Source organism: Spermophilus citellus (assembly GCF_964194105.1).
Source record: "Spermophilus citellus genome assembly, chromosome: 12".
Taxonomy (NCBI): domain Eukaryota; kingdom Metazoa; phylum Chordata; class Mammalia; order Rodentia; family Sciuridae; genus Spermophilus; species Spermophilus citellus.
This window is the reverse complement of record NC_138198.1, coordinates 117,079,370-117,095,153: the sequence shown is the minus strand read 5'-3', so window position 1 is coordinate 117,095,153 and position 15,784 is coordinate 117,079,370. Positions and strand designations below refer to the sequence as shown.

The 15,784-nt window shown below is 33.0% G+C and overlaps 1 protein-coding gene across 3 annotated transcripts in view; it reads left to right on the top strand.

Moving 5' to 3' along the window:
* Positions 1 to 15,784, top strand: part of PIGN (phosphatidylinositol glycan anchor biosynthesis class N) — a 127,428-nt gene that overhangs the window by 31,649 nt on the left and 79,995 nt on the right. For all 3 annotated transcript variants that reach the window (XM_081263670.1, XM_081263669.1, XM_081263668.1), the window contains 4 exons: positions 544 to 584; positions 7,091 to 7,150; positions 9,060 to 9,152; positions 9,797 to 9,852. In XM_081263670.1, coding sequence (XP_081119796.1) covers positions 544 to 584; positions 7,091 to 7,150; positions 9,060 to 9,152; positions 9,797 to 9,852 — 250 coding nt within the window. The remainder of the gene's footprint in view (positions 1 to 543; positions 585 to 7,090; positions 7,151 to 9,059; positions 9,153 to 9,796; positions 9,853 to 15,784) is intronic.

The following is a 15,784-nucleotide window of genomic DNA, read 5'->3' as shown; positions in this document are numbered from 1 at the left end:
AGATAGTCATCATTGTACTTTTTAAATTCTGTGTTTCCTTCATTAGACAGTGTTTTAAAACAATTTTTTCTAAATGAGCATCTAAAAAGCTTAATAAATCACAGAAAACATCAAATATTTGCTTTTTGGTTATTCTTTTGCTTTGTTTTGTTTTGTTTTTATTTGGTATCGGGAATTGAACTCAGAGGCACTCAATCACCGAGCCATATCCCCAGTCCTATTTTGTATTTTATTTAGAGATAGGGTCTCCTGAGTTGCTTACCACCTTGCTTTTATTGAGACTGGCTTTGAACTTGTAATCTTTCTGCCTCAGCCTCCCACACCTCTGGGATTACAGGCATGCGCCACCACGCCTGGTTTCTTTTAAAATTCTTTTTAAGAAACATGTTCCTCTGCCTTTTAAGCAACTTTTTTTATTCATACTTGTCTTAAAAGAGAGTTATTTCCAGTATCTGTGTTTTTCCATGAAGTATTGAACACTCCTAAAAATCAAGTGGTTTATTCTTTTTTGAATCTTATCTTGTGTCTGATTGTGTCTTTCAGAATGGAGACTGGAGTCCTGGAAGAGGCAAGATGTCAATCAGGTAGGTGTCTATTTCAATTTAATCATGTTTGAATTTAATTTTATCTCCTATAAGAAATTTGGATTAAAAATATGAAAAATAGAACTTTGCAGTAGCCTCATCTTGGGAATGCAATGATGTGATCTGTGCAGACAAAACTCCAACTGACAGTAATTACCACTTTGTCCTATCTTTCACTGGTGAGAAGGGAAGCTAAGAGCTATTTCATCCACTCCAACTGGCAGCTCAGTGAAAAACACAAAAATAGGAATTGACTTTACAGCAAATGACTGTAAAGATATTGAAGTGGGTGAAATGTCAGATAAAGAATTCAAGAGAATGATTCATGAGGTCCAAGAGAACACAGGAAAAACAACTGAATCAATAATGTCAGTACATATGAGAATTTCAGTAAGAAGATAAAGATATTTATTGAAAAAACAATACAGAAATCTAGGAAATGAAAAGCACAGTAAATCAAATAAAATACTCAGTTAAGTTTTTCTAATAGAGGAGCTCATGCTGAAGTCAAAATCTCAGAGCTGGAAGACAAAGTGGGTGGCCTTGAACATTCAGACAATTAAAGAAAAGAAAAGAAGTAGCTGATCATAATGTACAAGAACTCTGAGATCATATTAAGATGCCAAGTTTAAGAATTATTGGAATTAATTGGTCATAACTTTCCTAGCCTTGTATTTGTATACATAACCAGGGTAACTGTACATTATGTACAAACAGAAGAGTGGGAACCAAATAGAATAGGTTATTTATGTGTATATATTCTATCAAAATACATTCTATTCTCATGTATAATTAAAAATAAAAATAAATAAGCAAAATCAAGAAGAAAACTATAGTAACTAAAAAAATAAATTATGGCAATCGAAGAGAGTTGTGAGATGCAGGCTAACAAAATGGGTAACCTCTGCAGGGAAATAATAATACAGAAATTTTTCTGACCTTTTGATTGAGATGAGCATCCAGATAGAGGATGCATTCAGAACTCAAAATAGACAAGATCAGAAAAGAACTTCTCCATAATATATTATAATGAAAATGCCTAACTTACAAAACAAGGATAGAATTTTAAAGGCCCCAAAGAAATGAAAAGCACAGTAAATCATCAGGTCATAGAGGCAAGTCAATCAGAATTACTCCTGATTTCTTGGCACAGACTCTAAAAGCCAGAACTTATGTTCTAGATTCAAGAGAAAATTGCTGTCAACCAAGATTGCTATATCCAGCAAAGATATCCTTCAAAATTGAATAAGAAATAAAAACATTCCACATTAAGCAGAAACTAAAGGAATCTATGGCTACTAAGCCACCACAAAAATACTGAAGGAAGTATTGCACACAGAAGAAATCAAAAACAAACTCCAGAGCTCACAAATGAACAAATCTCATTTGAAGAACAGCTCAGCAAATGATAAACAAGACCAAATTAAACATGGAAATAAATCAAAATTGTATGAAGTAATAAATATCTCACTATGGTAGCATTGAATATCTCAGCTCTCGAATTAAAGGTATAGGCTGGCAAAAGGCATTAAAAAACAAGACCCAAGTATGTGTTGTTTGCATAAGACTCACCTTACAAGCAAAGACTGGCCTACACTGAAAGTGAAAGGATGGAAATTGATATACCATGCACATGAATCCTAAAACTCTCTGGTTTTTGCCAAAGCAGACTTCAATCCAAATATTAATCAGAAGAGACAAAGATGGTCACTTTATACTGGTAAAGGACATACTCCAACAAGCAGGTACAACAATAGTAAATATTTATGCCCCAAATGGTGGTGTACCTATTAACATAAAAGAAACTACTTGAATTAAAGCCTCATATAGACCCCAATACAATAATACTAGGTGGTTTCAACATACCTTTCTCATGAATAGATAGGTTATCTAGTTATAAACTCAGTTAAGATTCCTCAGGCCTTAAAAATATTATAAATTAAATGGACAACAGACATCTATAGAACATTTAATCCAACAACAGTCAAATATGCTTTCTTCTTAGCAACTCATGGAACCTTCTTTAAAACAGACTGTATTTTAGGTCACAAAGCACTTAAAAAGAATAAAAAAATTGATATAATTTCTTCTATAGATAATAATGGAATGAAATGAAATTAGAAATCAACACAATAAAACCCTATAGAAACAATATAAACACATGGATATTGAAAATACATGTTTGAATGATGAGTGGCTGATAGAAGAGATCAGAGGAGAGATTTAAAAATTCTTAGAATCAAATCAGAGTAGTGGTACAATATACTAGAATCTCTGAGACACTGTGAAAGCAATTCTAAGAGGAAAGTTTATAGCTATGAATGCCTACTTCAGAAAAATCAGATCCCAAATAAAAATGACTGAGTGATACATCTCATTGGCCTTGAAAAATAATTAACCAGTTCCAAAATCAGTAGAAGGAAGGAAATAATTCAGATCATTACCAAAATCAGTGAAATAGAGAATAAAAAACATACAAAGGATCAAGGAAATGAACTGATTCTTTGAAAAGATAAACAAGGTTGATAAGCCAAAAATGAAGACAGGAGACTTTCAAATTAATAAGATTAGACATGAAAAAGGAGAAATCACCATAGACATCACAGAAATCCAGAATATCTTTAAGGACTGTTTTGAAAACTTACACTAATAAATTGGAAAATCAAGAAATGGATACATTCCTAGACACATACAGCCTGCCCATATTGAATCCAGACATCATATAAAACCTTAACAGAACAATAGCTAGCAATAAGATAGAAGCAGTAAATAAAAAGCCTGCCAACAGGAGCTGTGGCTGTGGCTTAGGGTAGCGCACTTGCCTGGCATGTGTGAGGCATTGGGTTTGATTCTCAGCACTGCAGATAAATGAATAAAAAAGAGGTCTACCAACAACTCATATTCCCCCCCCCTCTCTCTATATATATATATACACACACACACACTTATACCAAAACCAGAGAAGGACATATCAAGGAGACTACAGACCAATATTCCTATTGAACTTAGATAAAGAAATCCTTAATAAAACATTATCAAATTATATTCAACAACATATTAAGAGGAAAGTATATCCTGACCAAATTCTTTGTCAGTGATGCAAGAATGGTTTAACATATGCAAAGCTAGGTGTAATCCATCACATAAATAGAATTAAGGACAATAATCACTTGGTCTTCTTAATAGATGCAGAAAAAAACGTACAAATTTCAGCACCCATTCATGACAAAAACACTGAAGAAACTAGGGATAGAAGGAATCTACTTCCACATCATAAAGGCTCTATGTAAAAAACTGAAAGCCAACATTGTAGTAAATGTGGAAAAACTGAAAGCATTTCTTTTAAAATTTGGAACAAGACTACTGTAACCATTTCTATTTAATACAGTACCAGAAATTCTAGCCAGAGCAGTTAGGCAATGGAAGGAAATAAAAGGGATAAAAATAGAAAAGAAAAGAGTCAAATTGTCATTGTTTGCAGATGATATGATCCTATACTTATAATACTGAAAAAAACTTCCCCAAAAGACTGCTCAAGCTAATAAAGAAATTCAGCAAAGTAGCAGGTTACAAAACCAACATATAAAAACCAGTTGCTTTCCTATATACTAATAATTAAAATGCTGAGAAAGAAATTAGGAAAATAATTCCATTTACAGTAGTCTCAAAAACAAAAACTAGGAATAAATCTAGCCAAGAAAGAGAAAGGCCTTTATAATGAAAACCTAGAGCACTGAGGAAAGAAATTAAAGAAGACACAAGAAAGTGAATAGACCTTCCATGGTCATGAATAGGCAGAATTAATATTGTTAAAATGTCCATCCTACCAAAAGAAATAAACAGATTCAATGCAGTCCCCATCAGATACCATTGATGTTCTTCGCCGAACCAGAAAAAAAGTCTAGAAATAGAAACTAGAACTAGAATAAAATAGTATAGTCCCAGCTATACCACTTGGTGGTATTTATCCTAATGAATTAAAGCCATCATACTATAGTGATACCTGCATACCCATGTTTATAGCAGCACGATTCATATTAGCCAAACTGTAGAACTACTGTAGGTCAGTAGATGAATGGATAAAGAAATTGGCATATATATGCACAGTGAATTTTATTCAGCCATGAAGAAGAATGGAATTGTCATTTGCAGGAAAACAATGGAATTTGAGATTAGGTTAAGCAAACCAAGCCAAACTCAGAAGGTCAAGGGTTGTATATTTTCTCTCATGTGGAAGCTGGAGAGGAGAAAGGATAATAAAAGGGGTGGGGGTGGGGAGGAATCAAAGAAAGATAAGTAGACCAGGGATCAAGCAGGTAAGGGAAAGGGGAAAAATATGAAAAGTAGGCCTATTAATAAGAATGAAAAAAGATTTTCCAAAAACATTTCCAAACTAAAGAGAATACTTTCAATGCAAATATTTTAGCCCAACTAATCTCTCCTTGGCAAAATATTTAAAAATCCCAAGTGACAATAAAAGAAAGCTCACTCCAAATAACACTGGATAATTCATGTTATATCAGTTAGAATTTTCGTGATTGTTATATTTCTGTGATGACTTATTATAGTTTCATTGTTTTCTCTGAATACAGATCTATTAGGGATTTCTTTTCTGTATTGTGTTTGTTACCATTTCTTTTTTTAACATATATTTTGCCTTTAACTATATTTTGATTTTTTACTTAACCACCATCCTTACAAATGTAATCAGAAAAAATAATGAGAGTATAAATTACTCAACTATGAATTTTCTGTTATAGGAAAGTGTGTGGACAACCTAATAAAGTTAGACTTGTGGCATCTGTAAATATGAAACACACAGTTGTCATTGTTTAGGATATGCTACTTAGAGAGCCATTTTCACTATTTGTAGAAGACATGGGATATAATGATGTGGCTTCCAAAGTGGCAGGAGTATCTTGCCTTCCATATCATGCATAAGTTTACATTCCTTACTGTGGTAGACAAACCAAGGTCTGGGCTCCCACTTTCAGGCCTCTTGTCAGCATAACAAGAAGGTTTCTTATTTTATGATCTCAAGATAGATGCACATTAACTAAGTAAATGACAATTATGAAATCAGAATATCTATTCATTAATTTACAATTAAAAACCCATTGTTGGGCTGGGGTTATAGTTCAGTGGTAGAGCGCTTGTCTAGCAAGTGTGAGGCACTGGGTTTGATTCCCAGCACCACATATAAATTAATAAAGGTCCATTGATAAATAAATACACAAATGCGCGTGTGCATGTACACACACTTGAAAACCATTGTCAAAGTTGGAAAAACACAAAACTAGAACATATTTTTCTTATAGCCAGACTGGATCATAACTGAAATTGAACATATATTCAGTTACTGCTATCTAAATACTCAGTCTGCTGTCAAACTCTTGCTTCATTTATCTACTTAGAAGAATCTGTTCATTCCTTTAATCACCACTGTCACATGCCTGCAGTGTTTTACATTTTATGCTAATTGCAAGGATATAATGATAAGTAAAAGTGAACACAATCTCTCCATGGGAAAATTATATGTCAGAGATGAGAACTGATACTAATCAAACTAGTATACAAATAAATGTGAATTATAGCTGTATTAAATACTATAGAAGAGACCTATAAAGCCATAATAACAAATAGTGGATGGATGTGATCAACTGTGTTGGTCAGCAAAAGTTTCAAATTGAGGATTGAGTTGAGGTTAAAGAATAAGTAGGAATTATGAGTTCAAGGCATAGCAGGAAGACTTTCTAGGCAAAGGGGAAACATTTGCACAGACCTCTGTAAGAAGGTACTTGGTGTGTAAGAAATTGTTAAGGCTAGTGTGCAGAGCCATAGATGGCAGTGTGGTATGGAGCAGAGGAAGATAGGCACAGATCCTGTGGCACCTTATGGGTACTGTGGATATAGAAAGTTGGGGAAGTTCTAGAAATGTTTGAAGCCCTTGAGAATGAAATGATTCAAATTTATGTGAAAGAATTCCTCTAGGTGCTGTATGAACAGATTAGAGGAGGCCAATAGTAGATTCTGGGAGAGGACAAAAGGGAAATTAGGAGGACTTTAGAGATTTCCAGTTTGGGGAAGATGGTATTTATTAAAGACAGTTGAATAGTAAGTAAGATACTTACTTTCTTTAGTTCTGTACACTTTTCTGTAGTTATTGTCTTTGCTGTATATTTTCTTACTAGTTAAGGCATTCTTTTGCATAATATTGAAAAACTGATGTAAAATGATCAGGTTATCTTAGCTAATAGAATAAGTGATTGTTGTTTTCATGTGTTTGCACTGAGGACTTAATGTTTACTTTTCAAATTTATTATTTCAGAAGTTCATTTTTAGCAAATGACATTTTAAGGGATTAACATCTTTTGTGTATTAACTGAATGTTTAAAGGTAATTGGTTATGACAATCATGATTATTTTTAACAATATAGTTGGATTAAATTATTTCTATGTTTACATCCATAGACTTCTTAGAACTGATTTTTTTTTTCTATTTGTAGGCTGATATTGCACCATTGATGGCTTCTCTTATTGGAGTTCCCTTTCCCCTTAATTCAGTGGTAGGAAATAAGATTTTATTATCAATACTCAGCATTTAAAAAATTGCACAGTAAAATTTACTCTTCTGTATTTTTTATAATCTTTATTTTTTCCATATTTGTAATAATTGTACATAATATTAAGATTTGTTACACATTTGTAGACACACAATACAACCATGTAATATGACCAATATCATTCCCCAGTATTTTCCATTTGTGTAATCTTTAATTAGATTTAAAAACTGTGCATTTTTATATATTTATTTCTAAACATGTAATACTTTACAATTGTGTGTTTATAGTATTTTATAACATGGAGGACACACTCAATAGCTTTAACATTTTTCATATTCTAAAATACATATGATTTATATCTGTGTACTCTAGTTACAAGTGATAAAAATATATGAATAACTTTTTGGTAATAAGCAGCAGAGACTGAGTCCATTTAAAAGGAAATTTTAAAAAATGTCTTGATGGCTTGCTGAATCGCAGGGATGCTCAAACACCAGGCTTTAAAATTACTGAGAACCAAGGGAGCTCTGGAGACTTACAAGAAGGAACCACAACCACAGTCCCATGGCAGGACTGTTCTGCTTATGGTGCCAATACTAGAGGAAGGTAGAGAATGGGTAGCATTATACCTGTTTTAGTTTCTGTTGCTTGATGCTCAAGATTTGAACTATACATGATCCGGCCCAAGTTATTTGCCTAATTCTTGAGTTTCCCTACTGATTATAGAACCACCATGTTATATCCCTTGAGGAAAATTACTTAGTAATACTTAAGTAATTTTAATTTAATTACTTAATAATTCTGTTATTAATGTGCATGTATGTTGAAAAGCCAAAAGAAACCAAGAATACTCATTCCATTTACTTTTATTAGCTCTAAAAAATCAAATTTACTTTAAAAATAATGTCATATAACTCAAAACTCTTGAGTAATATGACCCTGACAGTCATGAGTGTGTGGATGTATATAAATGAAATAAGATTGTATAAAACAGTCTTTACTTCTAAAATGTACGGTATACTCTGGTATGTCTTATTATTATTATTTTTAAGTATGCAAGCTGTGGCCCACCATATTGATTTGTTTTTGTGTATAAGACATTTAATTCACTGCCTAGTGTATAGTAATTGTATTAGTCTTCTTTTTTTCATTCTAATACCTGAGGTAGTCAGCCTATAAAGAGAAAACAATTTATTTTGTTTCAAATTTATATTAATTAATTTTCTTTCTTGTTTTATGTATTTTTTTGACTTCCAGTTTTAGAGGTTTCAGTCCATGGTGGTATAATATTAGAAATACATGGCAGAGCAAAATGTTTCCACGTGGCCAGGAAACAAAAAGAGGAAGGAGGGGCTGGGATTGTGGCTCAGAGCTAGAGTGCTTGCCTAGCACATGCCGGGTGCTGGGTTTGATCCTCAGCACCACATAAAAATAAAATAAAAGTATTGTGTCCAACTACAACTAAAACAAAATATTTGAAAAAGAGAGAGAGAGAGAGGAAGGGAAAGACTGAGGTTTCACAATCCTCTTTTGAGATTATACCCCCAGTAAATCCAAAGACCCTCCACTAGACCCCACCTTTAAATGTTTTTATCACCTCCCAATAGCATCAGGGACCAAGCATTTAAAACATGGGCCTTTAGGAGACATTTAGGATCTAAACCATAGCAGTAATAACTTAGTGTTAGGTTATATTGACTTTAATTCAATAATTTGTGAGAAAAATAACATGTAATTTGTGAGAAAAATGACAACATATTTCGATTATGGTTTTATAAAAGATTCTTCATTAGTGATTTATTTGACTGTATATCTTGTCTATATTTGCTTCCCTCTTAAGTCTGTTTTGTTTTTATAAGAGTAGCCTGAGTTTTACTAATACTAATATTAAGCCTATATTTATTATTTGCAGGGAATCCTTCCTGTGGAATATCTTAATAATACTGATCTCTTCAAAGCAGAAAGCATGTTTACAAATGCAGTACAGATTCTTGAACAGTTCAAGGTAAAAAAAAAAAGAAAGAAAGAAACAAAAATGCATAATACTGTTATTTAAAAATTCAACATATTAAGTGAGGTATTTCATGTTGTTTTAAATATTTCCTACAACTCATTATCTTTAAATTTTCTGTATTTGCCTAGTGTCATTTCTGAGGTGCCAGTTCCATGAGTCAAAGGGTGTAGAATTGCCTTTGAGGAGTGTCCCTAATTATAAATTACCACCTACACTTGTAACAACTACAAGTTGATCTTTATGACTAGAATTTGCCCCACAGAAGTAGTATTAAAGATGTAACATTTCTTGTCATTTCACATACATTGTTAGATACCTTACAACCTAATGAGGTGATTCAGATTAAAACTTTGGCAGGTTTTATTTTCAAAAAGTTAATAAATACAATTTTAATTACATTACAGCATATTATGTTTTCAGGATTAATATGATTCTCAGCATATTGAGATAGGTAAGATAGTGTCAAATTTTTTAAAATATGCCTGAAACAATATAGTAACACAAAATTCCATTTATTTCAAAGTAGTTAACCATCTCTGAAGAACCATTTTAATAGATATATGTATTCCAAATGAAATTAGTTAATTTTTTAATATTTATAATGTAATAAAAATATTTTTGTGCTTGGTTCCCAGGTGAAAATGACTCAGAAAAAAGAAGCTACTTTACCATTTTTGTTTACACCTTTTAAGTAAGTCCCTTTTTTAAAATTAGCTGAGATTGATGTTGATAGGATAGATTAGTTTACTTATGAACTTTGTCTTTTTGTGTATATTAGTGCAAACTCCTTTAAAGTTAAATTCCTTTCTTTTACTTTTGTTAAATAATAATCCAGATGCCTTTGAATGTCTAGAAGAGGGGATGGGGAAATAGAGCGATAGATGAGGAATTTTAAGGAGATGACTTCAATTGGGCTTGCCTAGTTGATTGGGAAGGTGTTGGATCAGTAAGAAAGAGGAGAGGGAGTCACTTCCTGGCTCTTGGCCTGCTTGATTGAGAAGATGCTGATACCATTATAGTTTATAGAAGGAAGAGCTGATTTGAGAAGCAAGGATTAATGTTATTAGTTTGATTACATCAGTTAATTCCTTAGAAATGAGGGTTTGGATCTCAGGAGATGTGGATTGGTTTTGAAGACTTTGTAGCTGTCGGAATGAAGATGGTGGTGAAAATTGTTAAACATGTAGGAAGCTCTAGGGAGAATATAGAAAATGACAATAAAAGGTGAAGGTTTGCATTCTGAGAAATTTCTACCATGTAGACAAAGAAGATAGCCCACTTTGGTGGCACCAGATTTCATTTTCTTAGATCCCAGGAAAACATGTTTTCCTTGAATCAGCAATGGGCAGTTTCCGAGTCACAGATCTTGTTTGGTACTACTGACTATCAGTGCACGCTTGGCAGGTTTACTGAACCTTCTGAGGTTCACATTCAGTTATCAATGATTTTGCTAATGACTAAATAACATTGAAATTTTTCCATTTATGAGTCTTGGGGATGTAATTGAATGACTTTTTTGGAATTGTTTTGGACAACTTATATACACTAGTGTTTTCTTCATAATCTAGAAAGAAATGTTGTATTGCCTTCACAATAATGTGCTTGTATACTTGTGTGTGTGTGTGTGTGTATGTATGTATATACATATGGATGTATAGAAGAGTAAACATAAAGCAAAATTAGGACTTTGCAATATCATTAGTATATTATAGCATATACATCTATTATGCCGATTTGAATTTTCTTTTTATTATAGTAGAGTTGAGATTTGTTAATGGAATTGATTCTGAGGAATATGTGTTTATCCCTTTCTTTCTTAGAAAACATTTATTCATTTACTACTATGTGTATTGTAGACGTAGCAGTGAACAGGATAGGCAAAGGCTTTACCTTCGTAGAGTTTTCTACACTGTAGCAGTACATACAGACCATAACAAAATAAACAACAGAACAAGAAATACATTATCAATTCCTGCATGAAGAAAACGCATTGAATGCTGAGAGTGAGAATACTTGAGGGTTACTTTAGTTCAGCCACCTTAGAAAGGCTAGTCGGGGAAGCATTCTTACACACTATCTACCTTCTTCTGCTTGGCTGCCAGGATGATCCTAAACTTCACCTACATTGATGTTCAACCTCTGCCTGAACATTGCTGTACATAGTTAGAATCACTGCGGACTTTTTGTCATCTACTGCATGGCCCAACTACTGGCTCACCCATCCTTGAGCAAAGTGACTAGCCCTGCCTACAGATTTTTTTTCTGGCAAAAAATTTGCCACTTGTTAATGGCCTGCAATATTAGCAGAAAACCCTAAGAAATAATGAAAAACTAACTCTTCAAGATATATAATTCAATGAAGAGAACCTAAAGGTATTAAAATACTCAAATAGTTAAGAAACTATTATGTCCATAAAAACAAGCATGAACTTTACAAGATGAAAAAGAATATAGAATGCATTAAAAAAAATAAGGATGGGAAATGCAACTAAAAACTTTTAGAAAATTTATCTTTCTTTGATGGTGCAGATGGAAGGCAGATCCTCTAAATTAGAATAGGAACTGAGTAGGCCTGAAGCTAAATGAAATATATTTTAAGTAATAGATGGATTGAGCAAAAAGGAGGGGGAGATTAGCAACAGGATGGTTGCATGGGAAGAATACACTTCTTAATTCCCCACTCTTTTCAAAAACAGCAGTGACAGAAATTTTAGGGGAAAATGAAATATTTCAAACTAGAAAAAAAGTAAGCATGTTTCAAATATGAAGCACTCTAGGTTGTGCCATGATTTTGAGCAATTGCTGGGAGTAGGACAAAGGGAATTCTACCTTGCTTATGGGTGAAGCCTTTTAAGAAATAAATGAGAAAAATCTAATCACAGCATAAAACTTTGCTATTCACTGAACTGTATTTAAATATTAGTCATACTAATGTACATATTGGTTTTCAGCTTTCAGAGTGGATCTTTAGTTAAAGCATGGAAGAAATAATTATGATTACAGAATAGAATGCAAATGTTAGCAACCTTGACAATATACAAAGGCAGTTAAAAGTTTGGGAGGCAGAGGGGAAAAGAAATGTACATAAAGTGGCAGTGGTGCTACCATCCTCATAAATCAGCAAGTGGAGAATTCTTCCTGTGATTAACAGAATAAAATACAGGTTTTAATATTATTAAAGTAACCAAGATAACCAACAAGTAGGTTAAAATGGTGAGATGGCTTTGTTGAGAGAGGAGAAAGGCTGGAAATAGTCAGGAGTCAACAGAAAGTGCCTCAGGTCAACAAGCAAAGAAATACTAAGGAAAACTTATGAGAAAAGTGTTGTTAACTACCAGAATAACTAAATATAAACACATGTGGAAAGTTTTGTGTCCAGTTTGGCAAACTGAGAAATGAGAAGAATGAAGCAGGAATTATTGATTGATTGTCATGGTGCCCTTTTGAACTGTTTGATTTTTAAAATTATATGCATATATTGCTTTGATAATGCTTTTTCTAACTTTTTTTTTAAATTAGAGATTTATAGTTGTATGTAATAGTTGGGTTCATCCCAACAAACTCATACACACCTGGAAATTAATATCAGTTCATGATCTTCCTCCTTTTCCTTCCCAACCTCCTTTCCCTCTCCCATTGTCCTTCCTATACTCTACTTGACTTCCTTTCGCTCCTCTATTAATTTATATTTGATTAGTTCTTTGTATTATCCTGTCCCTCCCTTCCCCTTTCCTTTATTTTAATCTAGCTTTCACATTTAAGAGAAAATATTCAATTTTGACTTTCTGAGTTTGGCTTATTTTGCTTAGTATGATATTCTCCATTTCTATCCGTTTACTGGCAAATGCTATAATTTTATTCTTTTCTGAATGAAGTGGCTGAGCAGAACTCCATTTTGTGTGTGCATGTGTGTGTGTGTGTATCATAGTTTCATAATTCATTTATCTGTTGACAGGTATCCAGGTTGATTCCATAATTTAGCTATTGTGGATTGTGCTGTTATAAACATTGAGGTGACTATCACTGTAGTGTGCTGATTTTAGCTCTTCTGGGAAAATACCAAACAGTGGGATAGCTGGGTCATTTGGTGGTTTTATTCCTATTCATTTGAGGAATCTCCATACTGCTCTCCAGATCTTTGTACTATCTGCAGTCTTACCAACAGTGTACAAGTGTACTTTTTCTCACACAACCTCATCAGCATTTATTGTTGTTCATATTCTTGATCATTGCCATGCTGACTGGAGTGAGACGAAATCTTAGTGTGGTTTTCATTTGTACTTCCCCGATTCCTAAAAATGGTGAACATTTTTTCCATATTTTCGTTGGCTGTTTGTGTTTCTTTTGAGAATGTTCTATTTAATTCTTTTGCCATTTATTGTTTGGGTTATTTATGATTTTAGTGTTAAGTTTTTTGAGTTCTTTGAATATTCTAGATATTAATTTCCTATTGGAAGAGTAGCTAACCAAGATTTTCTCCCATTTTATAGGCTTTCTCTGCACACTCTTAATTATATCCTTTGCTGTACAGAAGCTTTTTAGTTTGATGGCATCCCATCTACTGATTCTTGGTTTTACTTCTTGTGCTTTGGGGAAGTCAGTTAAGGAAGTCAGTACTAGCACCTGTATGATGGAGTGTTGACCCTCTTTTGTCTTCTAGCATTTGCCATTTCTAATCTAATTACTAAGTCTTTGATAGATTTTGATTTGAGTTTTGTGCATTGTGAGGGAGAGAGATCTAATTTCATTTTTCTACATATAGTTTCCCAGTTTTCCTAGCATGATTTGTTTAAAAAGCTATGTTTTCTCCAAGATATATTTTTGTCACTTTTGTCAAATATCAGATGGCTGTAGTAGGTATGTGGATTTGTCTCTGTGTCTTCTATTCTGTTCAACTGGTTGTCTTGCCTATTTTTGAAAATGTTTTTATTTGTCCTTTTTAGTTATACATGATAGTAGAATGTATTTTGACATAACGTATGTACATGGAGTATAACTTCCCATTTTTGTAGTTGTATATGATGTGGAGTAACAGTGGTCGTGTATTCATGTATGAACAAAAGAAAGTTAAGTCCAATTCGTTATACTGTTTTTCCCATTCCCAATCCCTTTCCCTTACTCTGACTTTGTCAAGTAAATGTGGGCCCAGAAACAAACAAGATGAAGTAATACTGTTGTGATACATTCTTTCAGAAAAACAACACATGTTCTTGTCACAAACCATTGTGTGAGGAAATCTTTTCTTCTTGAATGAATACTGTACTTCTTTTTATTTGTTTTTGCAGTGCTGGGGATAGAATTCAGGACTCTATGAATGCTAAGCAAGCACTCTTCTATTGGATATCTATATCCCCAGCCCACCCATACTACTTTTTGTTCTTAGAAAATTGCTGTTCTTTCATCTGTTCTTCTTTTTTTTTAATATTTATTTTTTAGTTGTAATTGGACACATTACCTTTATTTTATTTATTTTTATGTGATGCTGAGGATCGAACCCAGGGCCTCGCACATGCTGGGCGAGTGCTGTACCGAACAACCCCAGTCCTCATCTGTTCTTAAATTTAAGAAAATTCGTCTTAGAATATTAACATCCGAAATTGGTTTTACTTACATGATTAATTTTATCAGCATTACTAGATTTTAGTGTAATAGTATTTCTGCTATTACCTTGTTTGGTCCTTTCTAGCATAGTTATGAACATTTGATGAATATTGAAATAATTTCTTTTTTTAAAATTTTATTTTTAGTTATAGATAGACACACTATCTTTATTTATTTTTATGTGGTGCTGAGGATCCAACCCGGTGCGTCACACACGTGCAAGGCAAGTGCTCTACCACTGAGCTACAGCCCCAGTCCAAATATTGAAATAATTTCTAAGGAATGAAATAGCAAATATTTTAAGATGCAGGAAAAATAAATAAGATCACTAAGATTATCTATCTTAGATTTATAGAAGGATCCAGTAGATACATATTGTAATTTCATATGCTATTGTATCCTATTTTTTAAAATAAGTAAAATTTATTATATCTTACATATTATATCACTAAAAAGAATAAAAGTCATGAAATATTTGTTCTAACAAATAGAAAAGAACCTCAAATTGGGTCCTGTGGACTCTAATGGTATGCTAAGGCATGACCAGCAGGTGGAGCTAAATGACTAGGAAAAGCAAAAAAGGTTTGTGTAAATGTGAAAGTACCTTAAAAAAGGAAAGAAAAACATTTTTATATTCCAAAAGTACACATTGTAGATCCCAAAATAAGATAAGGAAAATAATTAAAATTAAAAAAAGCATGAAATGATAAAAATATCAAAAGGTCTCTTAGAGACAATTTTTAGGGGGAAAATGGAATTAAGAAAGCGATGTATCTAACTAATAGAAGCAAGAACGTCTGATATCTTTTATTTGAAAATTACTGTATAAATTCAGTAAACTTGCTGGGGATGGTGACACATGCTGTAAGCTACCTCAAGAGGCTGAAGCAGAAGGATTTAGCTAGAAATAATGGGGTTTGTAGAATTTAGTGCATATTTAAAATTTTTACTAAGCTATTTTAATGACTCAAGACCCCAAAACCAAGGGGAATTCTTTCCCCTGTTGGCCTGAATAAGCTCTT